Raw genomic sequence first — 21706 nt, 5'->3', positions numbered from 1 at the left:
CTTCTGTTCATGGATAACTAGGGCCTTGGACTCTCTGATACCCATCGTTTCTACTAAAATCAATCCCAGAGAGTCGAGTCCCTGGTACGATGGCACTCTCCGGGCCCTAAAGGGTGCCTGTAGACGAGCAGAGAGGGCTTGGAGGAAAACCTATGGGGCTGATCTAAAAGCTGCATATGCCAAGTCCGTTAAGCTCTACCATCGAGCTATCTGCCGAGCTCGTGCGGCTTTTTATGCCACCGAATTCCGGAACAGTCCGAATCCGTCAAAAGCTATCTTCAAGGCCGTAAAAGATCTCACGGCGAAGCGGACTACCACTACGACCGTAAGCTCTCTTTCCCACTGTGAATCCCTTGCATCTTACTTTTTGGGGAAGGTCCAAGCTATATATAGGACATTCCCTAGCATAGGGTCCACTGCGGAAAGTATTAATGGGGTTCACCATCAGACTACACTGCTTGTTTCCCCCCCCCTCACCTTGGATGGTTTTGACAAACTTGCGCTGCAGGTCAAATCTGGGTCTCCATCCGATCCAGTAAGGCCTGCTCTCTTCCGAGACCAAGCTTTTATGGGGCGTACAGCCGTATGCTCCCTTGTCAACCTTTCCTTGGAAACGGGAACTGTACCATCTAAGTGGAAACAAGCTGTGGTGTCCCCGATTATTAAAAAGCCCACCCTGGACCCCTCTAAGCCTGAAAGCTATCGCCCCATCTCGTTGTTACCCTGGCCAGCCAAGATCACTGAGGCCCACGTCAACTTGGCCCTGTCTGAACATCTGACTCGGACCGATGCCCTCGACCCCACACAAAACGGTTTCCGTGCTGGGCACAGTACGGAAACTGCGTTACTTGTGATGGTGGAACATCTCCGGGCAAGGTTGGATGCTGGTCAAACGGCGGCGCTTATTTTGTTAGACCTTAGCGCCGCCTTTGATACGGTAGATCACAGCATCCTCCTGCGTCGACTCGAGGAGACTGGTATTGGCGGTCAGGTGTTGCAATGGTTCCGCTCCTTTTTAGATGACCGCTCCTTCTGTGTTGCCATCCCTCCCTTCAAGTCCAACTACCAACCACTGGCCATGGGGGTTCCGCAAGGGTCCTCGCTGAGTCCCACGTTGTTCAATCTATACGTGAGACCGCTGGCTGATGTCGCTAGGCAGTGGGGCCTTACTTTGGTCTCATATGCCGACGACACTCAGCTGGCGGTTACTCTCAGCGGGGATGCGGAAATTGAGGCCCCCAGGTTTCAGTCCGGACTGAAGGCGGTGGCTAGTTGGCTGACAGGTAACTGCCTTCAGCTAAACGCCACTAAAACAGAGGTGATGGTCGTCGGGAAGGGAGTGGAGCCGTGGGGTGACCACTGGTGGCCCTCAGAGTTGGGACCTACTCCGATCCCGGTATCGGAAGTGAAAAATCTGGGGGTATGGCTGGATGCGGGCCTCTCCTTTATAGGCCATACTAAAAGAACCGCGGCCTGTTGCTTTGGTCTCCTGAGGGGCTTGAGACCTGTTCTCAAGTTCTTTGACGCCCCGACCAGGGAGCTGGTGATCCAGGCTACTATCATCTCCCGCCTGGATTACGCCAGCTCTCTCCTGGCTGGGGCTAACCAGGCTGAACTAACCCGTTTACAACGGGTTCAGAATGCTGCGGCGAGGGCGATTGTTGGTTTGCCCAGATTCTGCTCAGTGACAGGTGTCCTTCGCTCCCTACACTGGCTTCCGGTAAGGAAGCGCATCCTCTTCAAGGTCTTGTGCCTTGCTTTTAAAATCTTGAGAGGTACAGGCCCGGAAATCCTGTCGAGTTGTTTGTCTTTTTATGTCCCTGCCCGTAGCCTCCGCTCTCAAGGTCTGGCCCTTGCGGTGGTTCCCAGATTCAGGCTCAGCCGCATGGGAGGCCGCTCGTTTAGGGTAATGGCTGCGTCAGCATGGAACTCCCTGCCTGTTGAGATCCGCTTGCTGGAGGACCTTCTGACCTTTCGGAGGGCTATAAAAACCTTCTTGTTTTAGTTGTCTTTTAGTCTCTGTTTTTAGCCTCTCGTTGTGTTACGCGCTACCTTGTCTCTGCGCCAGGACGCTCCTTGGCTGGAGTATCTGTGCGCAAAATAAATAGTCGTAACATAACATAACATATTTCCCTGCCTTCCCAATGAAGTCAATGGATCCAAACACCTGCCTTTGACACTTTGCACAGCATCCCCAAGATATATGCTTTAAAATTGTTGGTACAAACAATAAGGTGAACACATAAACTTATGTCCTTAAAGGAAATACAATATGAGGTGCAGTAAAAGGAAACTGACAGATTGACAAGAAACAGCTGAGATCCTGAAATCCTGCAGCATACTATTGTTTTGTTAACAGAAGTTAAAGAAACATTATTGTACGAAGGCATACCAAAGCAGTCTGTGTGGTAGCACCGTGTACAAATGCTGTACATTATTTAGCCCAAGTGAAAGTGATGGTACACTGGAGAAGTAAAGCAAGATTGGGTTACAAGGGTATTAAAGAAAACGATTGGAAGGAAAACAGATTCCCTTTGTTGGGAGACCCCGCAGAAGAAGACGCACTACCTTCAAAACTTTAACTGCAGAAAAAACATTCCCCAATCATTGAGATCGGCTACTACATTGATTTAAGATTACTGTAAAGTGGGCTAGCAACATACAATAAGGCTGTATAAATCAACAATCATGTTATATCTGTAAGAAGAACACAGTGTGTTCTATATTTACAGGAAATAAACTACCCTGGCATCTGCTTCATGATCTCCAACCAACTACGTTCTTACCTTGAGTACAAAATACAGAGGACAAAAATGATAAGCCCAACAATATTTTGAGCATCCCACCACTGCATGGATTTGGGGGGGAAAACAGTAGGCTCTATGTCACTTCCATTAGCTTTTGGCACAGTTGTTTGCGTAATCAGGGTCAACAGGCTTGGGTTACAGCTCCGTTCTAAAAAGAGAACATATAAAATATGAGAACATCCTAATACACACACTACATTTTAAAATATGACCTGTAGTCAAAGCATTCTATTTCTTTAGAGTAAAACAGCATAATACCTTTGGAAGGTCTGATAGCAAACAAAGAGTTTGAGGAGCCTCTCTGGTGAATGACGTCACACAGATCTCAAAACCTAGTCATACGCCATCAAACAAAGCAACATTCTAGAATGCCTATTGGTGGTGCCTTAGTGACACAGAACTGGGTAAAGGGAACTCCTTTTTAGGTCTCGGCTAGCGTAGGCTGAGCACATGCGCAGTCTCGATGGCGAGATTTTATGTTTCTTAGTAGCGAGGGTAAACCCCGCCCCTCTTCTCCATTGGCTGGCTTCCTAAACAGTGGCCAGCCATTGGAGAAGAGGTTTTAGTGATGTCATTTTTTAGGTCTAAGCCCAGTCTTTTTCGGATTGAGGGGTGTGTTCTTTCGCTTCTTTCTTTCCTCTTCCCATTGGCTGGAATGTAAACAACAATAAGTCAAAACACGCCCGTTGTTTACATTCCAGCCAATGGGAGGAGGAGAGAAAGAAAAACACGCCCCCCCAGTCTGAAAAGGACTGAGCTTAGTTCCTTCCACAGATATCGTCCTTAACACACATCACTCAAACGCGCACACTACTTCACTGCAGAAAGTGTATATCGGTATGTGAAAGGTGCCTTTATTTTTTAGCTGTATTTGTATTGTTGTGGTGAGTGGCCACGCGTGAATTCACGTAAGGCAACATCCGGGGATATATCACCACGTGCACACTACTTCACTGCAGAAATTGTATATCGGGATGTGAAAGGTGCCTTAATTTTTTAGCTGTATTTGTATTTTTGTGGTGTGTGGCCACGCGTGAATTCACGTAAGGCAACATCCGGGGATTTGTCGCCATTACTGGTGCTGGAAAACAAAAAGGTGGGGGAGTACCAAAGATGGCGCCCTGCGCTGGAAGGTGCGAAAAAAATAGATGCCTTCGCTAAAGCAAATTGGCGTTACTGTCGCTTCTGATCAAGAACCAACAGAAACATTCAAACAATTCCCCGGTAACAGCGACCGCCATATTTGTTTGTATTCTACAGAGAGGAACGACGGCTGCAAAAGGAACATGGCGGCTTCCTGACCGGTGTGCGCGCGCTGACCGAAGAGGCGAAGGCCCCCAGTTTTGCCTTCCTGCACTTGGAATACAGCACGGCAGAGCTGGAAAGAATGCAATATCCGATGCACAGCACATGACCAACGCTGATACAAGTGGAGAAAAATAAAGTGATATTAACTCGTAGCCGCCATTTTCTTGGAGGAAGATGACAAGATGGCTGCTCCCTGACAGGCGTGAAAACAACAGGCGTAACCAGAGAAGAAGTCACAGCGATTTTTCTTGAAAGGAAACACAGAGCCCGATGCATTTAGAAGGGCTGTTTTGATAGAATATATTTATATGCACTTAGAAAATATGTTATTTTTTGGTATGGTAATTTGAAAAAACTTCCTTTAACGGTCACAAGATGGCATCTCCCTGCGAGATCTGAGGAGATCCCGCTCTGTACGGCAGCGTGCGCTGGGAAGAGACAAAGAACCCCCCCCCCCCTTGGGCCGAGCTGTCATATGATTGTCAGAGCGTTTGTTTTCTTTACTTTGGAGACGCCACGGTTCTTTGTTTTGGTCGCCTGCCGTCCCTCCCAGTGTCCCCGCCTCCTTTTTTATAGTTTGAAGGGTGGGTGGAGTTTGCCGTAACAAATGCACAAGATGGCGGCTCCCACAGGCTCCATGTCCGGCCTGTAAACCAGCCCCCTCCGGTGCTCCCGTGAAACCCCCAATAACGAAGAGTACCCCCAGTCTAAACCCAGTTCTGTGTACTTTTTTTTGTCGCATTTGCGGTTTATTTTTCTCGGACGCAATGGCTGCCGCTACCCCCCCTGTGGCCCCTGCCTCCCAGCCCCCCTTCAATGCCTTGCAGCCCCGCCGGAAGTGGGTGGTGGGCTGGTCGGGCCCGGTGCCGAGGCCCCGGCACGGACATCGCGCAGTGGCCATCAAGGAGCTCATCGTGGTGTTCGGAGGCGGCAACGAAGGGATAGTGGACGAGCTGCACATTTACAACATCGGTGAGTCTGTGGTGCAGGCCTGCGAAACCTGGGGGTGGCGGGGTAAAACTATATTGCCCAAGATGCAGTTTGCAGGTACCTGGCAGTAATACCAAACGGAGTTGGACTGCTGAAAAGGGCTTCAAGTGGGCCGGGTCCTGCCGAGCATCGGTAGTTCTTAAAAGCAGGTGCTGAGACGGGTCCCTAGTGGGCTCTATATTTTTGCCCTCACCCGGAGGGTGAAAAAACTAAACTCTGCAGCAGCACCACTGCTCAAAGCCTTTGATATAGCTTTACAGATACTCCTCTTAGTTCTTTTAGAGAGCCAGAGAATGTAACCAGTGATGCTCCCTACCGAGGGGGTGTAACCTTAGAGGTCTGTCCTCACAGGAGACAGTGCCAAGAGGCCTGTCTGTGAAGGGAATGTAACTAGCGCCTGCCTACAATGGGAATGTAAGCCTAGATGGCTGCCTGCCAAAGCATTGCTTCTGTAGACGCCTGGATGCCCTGAAAGTACCGTCCCATATGTCTTAATACAGGGGAATGACTGTGGAATGTAACCATACATGTGAACACACTGGAATTACTAGATGATGTAACCTCCACAGCCAGGAAACGTAGGTGTGTAAATGTCCCTGTAGTATGTAGCTGTATATATCCAGTTACAGTTGCAGTGTGACTACCAATGGCAAAGGTTACGAGAAAGCCTAACCGCACAATTCTCGATTCTTTACGACTGTGGAAATGTCATTAAAGACTGTTACACACCCAGGGAATGAAATTGCAGATGCCTCCTAAGCAGCTATTGTACATTTCTGGCGACCCATGGGATGTTGGCGCAGCTGTTTAGGAATGTGTAGTGTGTGTGTGGCTCTGTGTGGCTCTGTGTGTGTGTGTGGCTGTGTGTGTCTCTGTGTGTGTGTGTGTCTCTGTGTGTGTGTGGCTCTGTCTGTGTGGCTCTGTGTGTGGCTCTGTCTGTGTGTCGCTCTGTCTGTGTGTGTGTGGGGCTCTGTGTGTGTGTGGGGCTCTGTGTGTGTGTGGGGCTCGGTGTGTGTGTGGGGCTCGGTGTGTGTCTGGCTCTATCTGTGTGTGTGTGGCTGTCTGTGTGTGTGGCTCTGTGTGTGTGTGTGTGGCTGTGTGTGTGTGTGTGTGGCTGTGTGTGTGGCTGTGTGTGTGGCTCTGTGTGTGTGTGTGTGTGTGTGTGTGTGTGGGTGTGGTCTGTGCGTGGCTGTGTGTGTGTGGGTGCATGTGGATCTGTGTGTGGCTCTGTGTGTGGGTGCAAATGCAATAGGTCTCACATTTGCGAGAGATTAAGCTATTGGCATTGTAAATGACAAAGCCATTTACTTATATGATTTAAAAACAAAAATAATGTCATGAGCAATGCCAATAGCTCTACCTTTAACAAAGATGAGACCATTGCATTGTAAATGCTTATTTTCTCTGCAATGGATGACCCATTTAATATCCCACACATTGGGGTGGAAAATGGATTATGACTGTTTGTCAACCCTGGCCTATATTACAGAAAAAAAATACGAAATATACACATTTGGTAATGAAGTGAGCCTTACTGGCAACTTGCTTCAATTGAATGAAGCAGGTCCTAGCAGACAGTGTGGCAAGGGCTCCACCCTCAATGTCAGCCGCTTCCAGAAATGGCTTGAACGTTGCCGCTTTCCTGAAACTACCACTATTGTTCGATTCTACCAAATAGCTAAATATTACCGATAGATAGACTGCTTGAATAGAGACATTTGTTGATTTTCTTGATGCACTTGCAGAGACTAATAACAAAAAGATTATTAAGTATCTAAAAAAATGTTGCTGGTAATGGTGTAAAAGAAGTCATAAAGAAAATGTTGCAAACTTCAATGCCAAATGTTGATTATAAACAATATATCTTCAACCAAAAACATCAGAAAGTTGGTGAAATCATTGATGAATTTGTGGAGAGACTCGCCAAACACAGACATTGTAAGTTCAATTCATTTAATGATGAAGAAGCTATGCGTCTGAGAGTTACTGACGGATGCTTATCAGATTCCTTCAGAAGACGAATGCTGAGAGAAACACTTAGTCTGGAGCAAGTGTTCATGGCTGCCGGAGCTGAAGAGAGTACTGAGAGACAAGCAGCTGACATGGAGAACGGAGGTGCCCAGAATAAATCCGTCATGCATGTGAAAAGTAAGCCAAAACAATAGACTGAAGGACACAAAGTGATGTCTACACATAAAGAAAAGTTGTGTTTTAGATGTGGATTTTCATTTCCACACGAAGGTAAATTTCCTGCTCTATGACAGATATGTAAAGGCTGAGGGAAGGGGGGCCATGTTGTGACCGTTTGCAAAGCAACAGAAAAAGATAGTGAGTCAAAGCGCAAAGACAAAGTGGCTGACAGAACGTTCCCTATGCAATGTTCAATGCTCACCCACAAGGCCAAGCGGCGACATCAGTTAAGACACATCGACAATGTACAAACTTGATCGGCATCAAAATCATTGTCAAACAGTTCTTCTGTATCAGTAGCAAGTGAAAGTGAAGAAAATGATTGTGCCATGTCTATGTTTACCTCAGCAAAGCGTGTGCATGTTGGGCTGGCTGCTTGTTAACAAAGACGTCAGTCAAAGAAAGAGCGACACGCCAAAGTACCAAAGTCAATCAAACACTGTCTGAAGATTACACTGAAAGTTAATGGTTGTTCGATACCTTTCATTATAGACAGAAGTGCCTCAATAAACGTTATGCCGAAGGAGAAAAATATTGAATTATCTCCATTGCCGCAACTTACGCCATCGAAAACCAAAGTGTATACATGGGTTACATCGACACCCTTAAAAAGTCAACGTTCTTTGGTAGCGAAAATGAAACACAAGAAAACTAAGGTGCAAGCACCCATCCGTGTGATTTAAGGCACAACGTCTAGTGCCTGTCTACTCCGTTTCAGCACAACCACTGATATGGGACTGATATATGTGAATTACAACATGAATGCTCACCACAAAATAGTAAGTCAGTTCCCTTTATTTTTTCATGGTTTGGGAAAGCTTAAGACTATGAAAGTAAAGTTGCATATTAATGAAGACCTTCGTCTTGTTGCTCAAAGACAGACAAATTGCTTTTCATGTGCAAGAAGCTGTTGAGAAAGAAGTTGAATCACTACTTTAGCATAGCAGTATTAAGTGCTCTACTGGTCCTAAACCATGGGTTTCTCCCATAGTAGTAGTGCCTAAAAAGGACAGTGAAGGAATTGTAAGCATATGCTCTGACATGCGTCAGGCAAACAAGGCAATTGAATAAGAACAACATCCAGGTCCTCACACTGCTGACATGATAACGCAACTAAATGGTGCAAAGGTCTTTTCTTGCCTTGATTTAAATAAAGGTTATCATCAGTTGGAACCTGAAGAAGATTGTAGGTACATTACAACCCTTTCTACACATGTTGGTCTGATTCGGTACAGAAGACTACGTTCTGGTGTGTCATCGCTGCAGAACTGTTTCAAGACTTCATTCAACGTATCATACAGCCTCTCATGAATGCATTTAATTACAGCGATTTTCATAATAGTTTTCGGAGCTACACAAAAAGACCCAGCTCTGATGTAATGCAATCAAATGTACTGTCACATTGTGCCTAATTTTTGTACCAAATACAATAAAAACAGGTTTAAAAAAATAGTTGTTTCATTATTTTTATAACTAGTCCCATTCCTGAGATACAGTATTAGGAATCTGCATTCTGGTTTTCTACATAGGACAGCTAGGCCTGTCAGTGAAAAATAGATTTTAGGTGCTAGTCACTGTAAGGATGTTAACATTAAATTTCTACATGCCCTATGTTTAAATACCATGCACCCTGACTAGTTTGCTAAAAGGCCTACATATGGTTGCCATATTAATATTTAACCCCTTCGGGGCTGATGACGAGCTCAGCTCGTCATGAGCGTAACCTGCCGTGAGCTCATGACGAGCTGAGCTAGTCATGTAATGCGGTAATTTCAAAATTACTGCGTACAGCGGGAAAAGCCGCCGCATTGATGCGGTTAAAAGGGAGGTTTTTACCTGTCAAAAGGGTTTATTTTGGCAGGTCGATTTGCAGTGTGTGTCTTCCACAGTCAAGCTCCAATGGAAGGCCTGAAGCCAGGTTTTACACTGTCACTTGAGTGGATGGTACAATAAGGAACATTTTGAACCACATACTAGAGACTTATGATTAAGTTGAATATACCAATTAGGAATATGCCAATTCAACTGTGTTTAAAGGTGTAGATAAGAGGAGGGGGTCCCAGTAGCAATGGAACATAAAACCACACAGTTGAAAAATAATCAAGGAAACATAAATTGAGTCCACATTGTTTACTTCACAATGGGAATGCGTATTGAATATGCAGAATGGATACACACAATAATAAATCACTAGTTTGCATGGTGCCCCAGAGAGGGAAGCGGGATGGGGTGGTGTAGTGATGGTGGGGAAATAGTGAGGTAGAGAGTGACAATTCGTAAGTGACAGTAAAATCAACAGTTGTCAGTCGTTTGACAGAGTTACACACTATGTACAGAAAAAATGAGACACACAATGTTCATAAGATTGTTCGGAAACAGTCATACTCCAAATAGTCCAATAAATGTAGACAGTGGGGAGTGGGGTTGACGAACGAAAATGGATGCCGATGTTTCGACCCTCAAGGATGCAGATATCAGTGGTTATCTTGCAGGGGGGTCTTCATCAGGACTGGAGGGACACAACCACTGATGTGGTATCAGCGGGACCGAATCAATTATGTAGAAAATTCCACGGGTTGATCGTAGTATGCACCGAACGTTGTAAAATGGTGGCGGGTAGAGCATGGGGTCCATGAATCCATCTAAGATCGCGGGTTGGCGTCTCAAAGTCTCTTATCTACCTAATTACCCAGGTCCCCGTAACTTTTACTGGGTCAACCCCCCTACTATTAATCTGTGTTTAAAGGTGTAGCACAGACACTACTGGTTAGGGGAGGTAAAGTACAGAGAGTTCTAATTGTAGCATAATATATAATCGAGCAAAATCTGGAAAATACAAGGTAACCACATAGAAAAGATGGCTTTCCTACTCCTTATCTAATTCACTTAACTCTTTTGCCATGCTAAAAGCTTGAAAACCCGCTCAAAGATTTCCTCAACACATTGTTCACCAAGGAGCTATCTTCTCTCTGCTCAGTCTACTGTGAGTACTTATGGCGGAAGGGTAAATCTGCTTTTATCTTGTTTCTTTGCCGCCCATGGCAAGTATGCTTTTTGGCTTGACAAGCAATCAATTTTAAAGGCCTTATTCATTATCAGTCTCATGATAATTGACAGATATTTCAGACACTTAATCATTTACTCTCTTCTGTTGCTCCTGAACCTTCTCTTGTACATATTTTGCAGATTACTTCACTATCTATGTTACCTTAAACAATTATAATATTCAGCCATTATTCACTTCTGCTCAAACCTAGTACCTGCTTATGTAGTTCTTCATGACAGATCAATGACCCATGCTAATCCGGTCTTCTACTGCTTCGGACGCCCTTGGTCTTGGACCTTCTTCATGTTGCCAAGCCCACTGTTTCACCTTCAGATTCTCTACAATTCATACTGGTAAAACTGCTGTTTACACTTGTTATCCCAGCTGATCTGGCTCTCTCTTTCTTCTGTAATCTTCCCTTCTTCCTTTAACCCCTTGCGTGCACATGACAGAACCACGCCGCCATGAGCCACGGGAGGCGTGTGCTCAAGACAGCGTGGTTCAGTCATGCGGCTGATACTCCACCAACGCGGCATTAATTCCCCGCCTGTGCGGGCGAATTAATGAGCGTGCAGGGCCGTGACGGAACGGAAGCGCCACGCTCAACCATATATTCCAATTCGTTTAGACCCTGCTGCTGCCTTTGATACAGTGGACAATTTATTTTCTGGCTTCTCTTTTTTCTTCGTGTATTAGGGACACTGTTCTTAGCTGGTTTTTGTCCCATCTTTCTGGGGGCTCCTTATCCATCTCTTGGAACGAGTTGTTGGATGTACATCACCTCGTCCAATATGTGATCCTAAAGCATTCAATCTAGGGTTCCATTCATTTTTCTCCAAATATACTAATTTGTTGTTTTACACTCTTTCTGCACATTAATTCTCATGTTATGCTGCTCTCCATTTCTTTCTTCTCTAGATCTATCCAGGAAAGTATCTCAGGGTTCCAGAGGATATGAAAATATGGATTGCCTCACCTTTCCTTAAACTAGATCCCAATAAAACAGAGATATGTTCCTTTCCTGCTCACTCTTACTATTCAGATCCACTGACAATCCTTTATTCCTCCACTGATATTCCTTATTCTTCCACTGATATTCCTTATTCTTCTTCTGTTTGCACACTTGGGCATTGTATTTAACTCTTCTTTTGGACTCTGCACTGCAATTTGTAACAGTAATTTAAACCTGACAATTCGTACTTTAGAGGATGATCTCTCTGTTGAATTTAATTATCACTCATCTTTATATGTGGGCTTGTCCAAATACGTAATCAATCCTCTTCAACTACTTCACAATGCTGGTCTTTAACTTTTATTTTGTCTTCCAAGTCACACTTCAACATCTATAACAATTGAGCTCGTTAGCGGTTTCCACTTACAGTGACTTTTACTTTTTGTGCATCGTGTTTGAATGTTACCACATTTTGGCATTACCTATGATCTTTGCAATCTTGTTCAAAGTATTTTCTAACCTTCCTTCAGCCGCCATATAATTTATTTCTAAGTTTTGTGTTGTGTGTGTGTTTCTTTTTTTTACAATTCTTTCTTTTACATTTTCAAATAACATGATATGAAAAGACAGAATTTAGAATATCTTGGGTGAGAGTATAAATTGTAATGATAACACAAAGCCAGCCACTAAAAGAGTAAGGCGTTTAGGAGAGACATCAGTAAATACCCAACATCATGTTACTATGTAGAGTAAAAGTAAACAAAAGACATAGACCCATACAATCTGAGTACATACACGGAACCGCCATTGAGCACATGGGGAGTGGCTGTGTGTGGGGAGGGGGGTTCATAAAATTGTGCATCTCACAGGGAAAGGCTCAAAGAGAACTAGGATTACTAGCAGGGTGTTGGCCCCCTCCCATTGCCTCAGACAGAGGCCAGAGAAATGACCTTTCAGAGTCATACTATTTTAAATTATTGATGGGGAGAACCATCACTCCATATCAGGTCTAAAACTTCAAGCAGATACTTGATTTAAAGATCACCTGTAATTATGGTGCAACATATGACAGTTCAGTCGTCTGTTTGCTTTTCTCTGATTGGACTGCTGCCGCCAGTGACAGAGACTGCAGAGTTTGGACCAGACGTTGCTAATCATCTGCTCTTGTGGTTGTGGTAAGAGTGGCAAGTCAATTGGCTGGAGATTCAGGTAAGCAGTGTCAGGTACTGGGCCTTCACAGGCTGAAAAGATTAAAATCCAGATGTTGAGCCAGTAGTGGGCCAGTGCCACAGTATATGTATCAGGTCACAGTTAGACCAGCCACAACACCAAGAGAGGGGGAAGCAGGCCCACTTTATGTAACTTCCTGATGGACCAATACCACTTATGTAAGATCTTGTAAAACAGAAATTGTAACCTGAAGTACTTGGTGCGGGTTTCTGTAAATAGAGACCAGTCATCAGCAGAATATGTGTTCAACATGGAATGCTTGAACTTTCTATTTTCATGTAAGGTCTTGTTTGAAAAAAATTGATCTATGAGCGCATAGTATATATCAGACAGCACACCCGGATGGATGCCCAGGTTATGAGGTATTTCTGGACAGGGGTGTCTGATAGTGCTGTAATCTGGTGGCTTGAATTTCTACGCAGTCAGTTGCCAATTTTGCAAACAAAACAACTCGTTTAAGTTGAATTCAACCTTATGGAAGTCAAAGGATTTGTGGGTCCACTGAGTGAACACTTGATCTATAGGACATCCTCTGTTTTGCACTGCGCCTAGGGGATTGGCTTACTGCAGAGTTGGAAACCCACATTACGCCATATATGAGTGCTATGGTGTGTATATAGGGGTCAATTCCCATCTTTTTGTGAGCATGTTTCCAGTTCGACGGCTGGCATTAATAGTGGTGTTGTTAAAGGATGTCAGAGTAGGACAGGAGGTGTAGGCAGCAGCCTGTGTCATACGTCCTATGGTTAGCTAGAAGAGGGACAGGGGCGATACCAGGCCTAGGAAGCAGGGTTATGGGCCACATATTAAGAGAGCAAATCAGGAGCTTTCCGTCACCCATAGTGGTATTTGCATAGCATTTCCTAAGGATCAATCTAGATAAGTACCATCCCACAATAAAGATCTGATGGGTGAATCAATCTCCAGCAATTTGGATCTACGAATCAATAAGGGTGGCATGCTGAATACGTAGTTACATCTGTGTGCGATGACAATTTTGAATACCCTGATCCTACTTCACAGAGGTAGAATAAGGTGTTTCCATTGTGTGCTAAAATTCTGGGTCCTCAGAAAGAGGGTATTATGGTTATGATTTACAACATTGCCAACCAACTACTTCAGGAACTTCAATGTCCACTTCACCAGGTGTTTACTTAGACTGGATTAGGGCATCAGATTTGCCCCAGTTAATTTTTAAGTCAGAAAAAGCTGAAAACTGCATGTTCATTCGATATTAGAGAAGTGAGAGATGCCTCAGGGTTGAGTAGAGTTAGCAGGACATCGTCTGCATACTGGAAACAATTCATCACACCAATGTGTGCTAGGGATGAGGTTCCAATGTAAGGAGAAAAATCAAGGCGAAAGCAAGGAACTCTAGCAGGTTCCCTGTCCAATCACGACAGGTAGCAACCCACCCAACGTTCACTAGGGCCAATAAGTTCTGATACAATCACCTGATTTTTGAAAATACGTTTGTGTGCCAGGTCCCGGTTTCTCAATAGTCCTAAACAGATAGCCCCATTCAACAACAACGGCCTTCTTGGCGTCCAGTCAGATGGCCAATGCCTCATCAAAATGAGAACAACAAAAAAGAGCTGCACACTAAAGTTAATCATCTGGAAGAAAGGGCTTGAACGAAGAGAGCAAAGGTTTGATGACTTGTACAAATTGTAATTTCTTGATGTGTGATTACAGCAATTGTTTTTTTTACTATAAGAAAAAACAAGAAAACACCACCCTGCCAGAGCTAAACAAATACTGGCACAGGCTAGGTTAATTTGGGAAAAGGCAGCCTCAGCACCAAAATTGAAACTGAGTTTTTGATGTTGAGAAATTTACTATTTCACCATGTTTTCAGACTTCGTAGCCAGTTACCATATTTCATAGCATTTATTTATATAATGGCTAAAAGCTACAGAAAAAAATATTTGACTGTTGAGAAACGAAGGCTGAAATCTTTCTTCCCCTGTAACAAGGCACTGGATTGGTAAACTGCTGGATTACTCTGTATAATATAACGTGTAGCTTTAGCCTCAGCAAACAGGCTTCTGCTTGCATTACAAGTTTCTTCTACAAAGGTAGCACTGCGTCACTAATATTTTCCCATTTTGTTTACCAAGAATTTTTAGCAACTGATATTTAATGAATACGAGGGACAGTGCAGATCTGAAACCAACTGAGCCCTCAGAGGCACTGCTTCCCCATCCAGTGATGCAACTCTAAATAGGGGTTAAGGTGGTTTATTTCCATGTTATCTGTACACATGGCATTAGCTGAACTTTTAATGGATCCCTCTCTCCTACTTCTGATGGCTCATGACCAAATCAATAGACTCTTGAAGTATATGGCCCGTGCTTATTTAGGAATATATTTAAGTTGGCAACAGATGGGATCTAACCAATGGCTGTTTCTATGGCGCCAAATCAATGAATGGATTATGCAGCTTAGGTCATTGTGTACCATAAAGAGACTATGAGCATGTGTTTACTAACAGACAGATAACAAGAAAATCTCAAATTATTTTGTTATACGTGTAGCCAAAGAATACGTCTTACCAGGTTCATTGGACATCGCAGACCAGGTGAGATACATAGTGTATAGAGTGATGACGGAGGACTGAAGAAGACCAGACCGAGGCTGGTGTTCCTAAGAAAACAGAGGGAATGCAAGAAGGTAATAAATGGAACAATACAACTATGCCATAATATTTCAATATTTACAAGTGTTATTAGTATTCTTTAGTAAAATTGCAAAACAGAAGTAACATGTTCATCACATACACATTCCTCTAGAAACCTGTTTTTTTGAATTTGCAGCAGCCGACTTTTTCCTGTATACGTTTTAAAGGCTAAAAAGAATCGCTGTTCACTCTTTTGTAATATCCAATACCCCTCCAAAGGTATTTAGTTACTAATTTGACAATTTCTTAGTAAATCTGTCATCCTCTAAACAAGACCTGAATATGAGTAAATACATTGGTACATAATCAAACATGAGTAAGCAGTATTAACTTAATACCAAGTGCATTATCTCTCCCCATCTAGATTTTTGGGAAATCAATTTCTACAGTTAACAAGATTGTTTCTGATTTCAGGGAACACTGATAATTGAATAGCATCACTGTCGTGATCAATATGTCTCCTTTTGATAGTCCTTTACAATTCATCGTAATGGCTTTCATTCCCCACTGTACAGCACAATCCGGAGAGTAGGTTTTTCAGGGCACATTGTTTATGGTCATCTATATTCATTGTAGGTTAGTGCTGTGCATACAAAATCCAGACCAGTTTTAGAACATCAATGACCAAGATTAATGATTACACCTGGGAGAAATCGTTCACTGCTGCTGGTTAGTTCCCATTTTCTCCATGACAAATTTCAATATTTTATTGTGGCAGCATTTGTAGAGTGGTTCTTACCAATTATGAGACCACAAAATCCTTCTGGGTAGACAAGCAAGAAGCTACTCCGTTTATTGAGGTTGGATGGTAAAGTGTGAGTTCATAATATGGGAGGGGTTTTGGTAACGCTGTACCCTTGTAATGTGCCTATGATTGACATGAGGTGAAGAAGAGTGAGATACAGTCAAACATTTGTGTACACTTACCATTTCTATATGTGCGTTAAACCCTACTTTATGAGAACAGGCAGCCGATTATTTAGAGTTGCTCTTGGAAATGGATCATCTGTTCTCAAATTATTGAATTCCAAGTGATTCTGAATGTTTCTTACTTTTACCAGCAGAGATATCTAGAGCACGGCCGTCGGATCATAGAAAAAGAACCACCAACGCACTGAAGAAAGATGATCAAACCTTGCGGACGACCAGATGTTGTGTACAAAGTGCTTTCAAGAATATGAAGATCTTTCACTCTTCATCCTCTCAATTGAAGATCGGTGGCAGGTACAGTAATAAACGAGTAGAGACTTAATTGCTTTCAACTGGTCTACAAACAAGTTCAAGGCATACTTCATTCCTCTGAAAACTGTGGTGATGCGAGAACAGGCTATTTTATTCCAAATGTTTACAGAGCAATGGGCTATCGAGGTTTTGTTTCTTCATGATCAATATGATGTGGCAAGTGGGAAGGCAGTTAAGAAAGCAGCCTTGGTTAGTGATTCATTAGCAGGAGTTCTGGTTGGGTCAGACACAGCTTTGGACAGAAAATCTCCTAGAACATCTGAAATGAACAAGTGTCTGCAAGCGAGCAAGCAGGTCACTGTCCTTGAGCAATACTTTGAAATTAATGGGCGAGAGTTACTTGAAAGTGTCCAAGATTTTTGTTCGCACAACTGGAACATTTTGGGGAGGGAGCTACCTGAAGGAGAAGTCTGTTGGAGGACTTGCTCTACAGAAGTGTTCCAGGGGCTTTCAGGAAGAGGTGGTCTCCAAAACCACTGCAGAGGAACTGACTGTGAGGGATTCAGGTCCTGAAACATTCTGGGTTACAGATTTCTGAGAGGATTTTCTGAAGTTCTCTGTTTTGGCATGTGAACTGGCATTTAGATTCACAAATCCAAATGGAGCAGAGCCGTTTTCTTGAGGGAACTTTTATACTTTCACAAGGGTCGTTAAAAGCAAAGCTAATTGTTGCAGGTCATTTGTTTTTCCCACCAGAAGAGTTCAGAGCAGGCACAGCTAGTTAAGAGCGGGGGAGGGGTCGCGGGGGTTAGAGTCGACAGATGACGAATAGGTCAAATAAAAAAAATAAAGCTACTTACCTTGCTCTGGCCATATCGCCGACTCGGCGATGCGGTGAGCGCAAGGTAAGTGGTTTTATATATTTATTTATTTTAGAAACCTATTCCTGTGTCTGTTGACTCTGCCCTGTCCTTGGCCCACTGCTCTTTCCGGAACCGGATGCGCCTGGTTCGGAAGTTATATTTCATGTCTTACGTGTGTTGTAAACATTTCACAAATTTTGGTTAGAGATATTGGAGTTCAATTATTATGTTCTTACGTTAGCACCTACACGTTACTCTGGACCAGAGCTTTCATTACTGCATTCGCTCTGAAAAACCTCTTGCCTGAAGTTATGTCTGCCAGCATTATTGAATATCGGCCGTTCAATTTGCCTGGTGTGCTACTTGATGAGCTTTTTTTCTCAATTTATTTTTGCAAAGAATGCCAGGTCTGACCCTGTCCTGTAGATGGACAGGTTTTATAAAGGTTTATGTGCAGCCAGAGCATTTTATGTGAGTGTAGTAGCCTATAACTGTTTGAGTTTTATGCTATTTGGTTCAATAACTTAGCTCTGTGGGTTAATCTATCCACTGAAATGCAGCATGTGTGCACACTTACTTGTAAATAAGGGTGCGAGACAAAGTGTGTGAGAGAGAAGAGAGATTAAACAAATGTGAAAACAATAAAAAGACTTTTATAAACACAGTACCTGTATTTTTGGTAAGATGGAGACAATAGACACTGCTATGCACAAAATCATATTAAAACTGATGAAGAACTTGTTCTCAATGCATCCCTCAGGCTTTGTGTAGAAGACATAGAAAAGCACAACAGCGATTCCAGATAAAATGTAGTTCAAAGCGGTTGCAGACAGAAGTGCTGAAACAAAACAAAGTATGACAATTAACGCAGTGTCACAAATTATGGGTTCACCGCGTTTTCTTTCATCCTTTAATGTTCTTAAGTGCTACTCCAATCACCTATTCGTTTTCAACAAAAAAAACTTGAACAGACCACCACACGAACCTACACATCTATCTAAATAAGGCAAACCTAAAGAGAAGTAGATCACATACCATATGCAAGTTAGACTTAGAAGGAATACATGGACCAATAAGATAGAGGAATCCATGGCCCACACTCCCTAATATGCCTTTAGAAACAGCCCGGGAAGGCTGAAAAAAGACAAAAATGGAGAATGGGAAGGAAAGATAAAGTGCCCAGCGGGACAGGGTAGGCTACTACACGTTGTACCTGGCAACTTTTGCAAGTAATGGTGCACGGAGATATTTTGACAGGGCCATTGTGTGAGCAAAGTTACAAGTGATGAATAGCACAAAAACATGGATGGGCCAGTTTTTGGAGGAAATTGGTGGTCATGCCCTTGGCCACAAAACAATGCTCTGAAATCACACACTTCCACTGCACGATATAAGTGCCTACATATTCAACGATGTGGTCTATGATGACATACTCCATGTTTACATTCTGTTTCTGTTCCACAGCAACATTCAGCAATGCACTGTTTAAGAATACAAATAAGAAACGAGGGAGATGCACAAGTTACTACTTGTGTAATGATATATCTGTAAGAGACATTAGTTAGTGATAGTTTCCTTACCTTAGAATATCCCCAGGCGTCAGACTGGATCCGGAAACTTTTGCGTAGCAATACCCCTGCGCGTCGGTAGGTGTCGTCTGCGGCTCCGCGTCCGTCGTCGGCGTCGTTAGCGCCGGAATGACGTCGCCGGAGTACTTAGACGCAGCCATCGCGCACTGACGTCAGTTCTGATACACAGCTTTTCCACGCCAGATACGCAAAGCCATGATAGAACCAACACTGGTGCCATGAAACTAAGGCCCTGAAAGGGGATGACCTTAACCCTAGATATCGGTTCGCAGAACGGGGAGGATGGGTAGGTCGGTAAGGAATCTATCACTAACTAATGTCTCTTACAGATGTATCGTTACACAAGTAGTAACTTGTGCACCTGAAAGAGACACGTTAGTGATAGATTCCTTACCTTAGAATAGATACCCCAGCAATACCAACCCCGGTGGTGGGTCTGCAAACCAATAATCACACCAGAAAGTCCTGGAGGACGGAACGGCCAAAGAAGCCATCCCTCCGGACTTGACTGTCCAGGCAGTAGCGTCTCGCGAACGTGTGCAGCGAGGCCCACGTAGCTGCCTGACAAATGTCCTGCAAGGGGACTCCTCGGCCCAGGGCAGTAGTAGTCGCCGTGGCCCGAGTGGAGTGGGCCCTCAGCCCAACAGGAGGTTCCTTTTTAGCCAAGGAGTAACACGCCGGATGCACAATACGATCCACCGAGAGATGGTCCGCTTGTGCACCGCCCGTCCTTTCTTAGCGCCCACGTAACCAACAAAGAGTTGGTCATCCACCCGGAACTGGCGTGTGCGATCCAGATAGTAAGAGAGCGCACGTTTTGGGTCCAGACGGTGGAGCCTCTCTTCCTCTTTCAAGGGATGCGGAGGCGGAAAGAAGGTGGGCAAGGTGATGGACTGCCCGATGTGGAAGGCTGTGACTACCTTGGGCAGGAAAGAGGGCCTTGTCCGCAACACAACCTTGTCCGGATGGACAGAAAGGAAAGGAGGTTTGGAAGAAAGAGCCCAGAGCTCACTCACTCTCCTGGCAGAGGTGATGGCACCCAGGAAAGCAGTCTTCAGAGTAAGAAGGCGGAGAGGACAGTTATGAAGTGGCTCAAAGGGAGCGCACATCAGATAAGTAAGTACAAGGTTCAAGTCCCACTGAGGCATCACGAAAGGAACAGGAGGGAACATGTGTGTGATGCCCTTCAAAAACCTATTTACAATAGGGGACTTGAACAAAGATGGCTGATCAGGTAGCCTTAAGAAGGTGGAAAGGGCAGAAAGGTAGCCCTTAATAGTGCCCAGAGCAGAGCCCTGCTGGGCCAGAGAAAGGAAGAGGAGAACCTCAGAAAGGGGGGCAGAGAGTGGATCCACAGCCTTTGCTGTGCACCATGCCACAAATCTGTTCCACCTGCAGGCGTATACCGACTTTGTGGAGGGACGCCTGGCTGCCAGAATGACATTACAGACTTCAGGAGGCAAGTAAAATGGCCTCAACTATCGCCGCTCAATCTCCAAGCTTGGAGGTGGAGACTGGACAGGTTCGGGTGGAGGACCGTCCCCTGCTGCTGCGACAGAAGGTCCTCCTGAAGAGGCAGACGAATCGGGGGATCGACAGACATGCTGAGTAGCTCTGGATACCAAAATCTTCGTGCCCAGTCCGGAGCCACAAGGATAACCTGGGCCCGGTCGCGCCTGATCTTCTTCAGCACTCTGGGCAGAAGTGGTATAGGCGGAAAGGCGTACAATAGATCGCAACTCCACTCACGACGAAAAGCGTCTCCGAGCGAGTGCCGCCTTGGAAATTCCAACGCGCAGAACTGATAACATTGCGCGTTCTCTTCTGTGGCAAATAGATCTAACCAAGGATCTCCCCACTGCTGAAAGAGGCCTTGCGCCACGTCCGAGTTCAGACGCCATTCGTGATCCATCATGCACCAACAGCTGAGTTTGTGCGCCCTGGCGTTCAGAGAACCTGCCAGGTGTTGAACCACCAGGGTCACGCCCTGATGTTCCAGCCACTGCCAGAGGCGCAGAGCCTCCTGGCAGAGGGTCCACGACCCCACCCCGCCCTGTTTGTTGCAGTACCACATGGTGGTGGTGTTGTCCGTGAACACCTGCACTACACTCCCCCGGACAGAGGGGAGGAATGCCTTCAGTGCAAGTCGGATCGCCCGCAGCTCCAGAAGGTTGATGTGGAGTTGGGACTCCGCTGGAGACCAGAGGCCTCTGATCTCCGCCTCTCCCATGTGGCCCCCCCAGCCCTGGAGGGACGCGTCCATCACAACTACGTGCTCCGGTTGGGGTAGGGAGAGGGATCTGCCGCTGACCCAATCGCGGTCCGTGAGCCACCACTGCAACTGTCTTGCAGTGCCCTCCGAGATCAAGACATGGTCGGACAAGTTGCCCTGATGCTGGGCCCACTGAAACTTCAGGTCCCACTGCAGAGCCCGCATCCGCCACCGGGCGTGATGCACCAGAAGGATGCAGGAGGCCATCAGCCCCAGAAGCCGCAGCGTCAACCTGACCGAGACTCGGGATAAAGGCTGAAAGATTGGAAGCAGAGCCTGAATATCCTGAACCCGCTGTTCGGGAGGATAAACCCGAAACTGCGCCGAGTCTAGAACCGCTCCGATGAAGAGGAGCTTCTGAGAGGGACACAGGTGTGACTTCGGCACATTGATGGAGAACCCCAGCAGGTGCAGGAGGTCGGCCGTAGTCTGGAGGTGGCTGACGACTGTCTGGGGCGAGCCCGCCTTCAACAACCAGTCATCGAGGTAGGGGAAGACTGAAACCCCTAACCTGCGCAGATGAGCTGCAACCACCGCCATCACTTTCGTGAACACCCGTGGGGCGCTTGTAAGGCCGAAGGGGAGCACGGTAAACTG

General features: G+C 45.1%; 1 protein-coding gene across 1 annotated transcript in view; it reads right to left on the bottom strand.

Moving 5' to 3' along the window:
• SERINC3 (serine incorporator 3) overlaps positions 1-21706 on the bottom strand; it is a 118869-nt gene that overhangs the window by 30386 nt on the left and 66777 nt on the right. Inside the window, exons 6-8 of the mRNA XM_078651938.1 lie at positions 17917-18086; positions 15079-15169; positions 2787-2955 (exon numbers count right to left, since the gene is read on the bottom strand). Of these exons, the coding sequence (XP_078508064.1) occupies positions 2787-2955; positions 15079-15169; positions 17917-18086 (430 nt within the window). The remainder of the gene's footprint in view (positions 1-2786; positions 2956-15078; positions 15170-17916; positions 18087-21706) is intronic.

Source organism: Lissotriton helveticus, chromosome 7 (genome assembly GCF_964261635.1).
Source record: "Lissotriton helveticus chromosome 7, aLisHel1.1, whole genome shotgun sequence".
In the NCBI taxonomy this organism is placed as follows: domain Eukaryota; kingdom Metazoa; phylum Chordata; class Amphibia; order Caudata; family Salamandridae; genus Lissotriton; species Lissotriton helveticus.
This window is presented reverse-complemented; position numbering and strand designations above follow the sequence as displayed.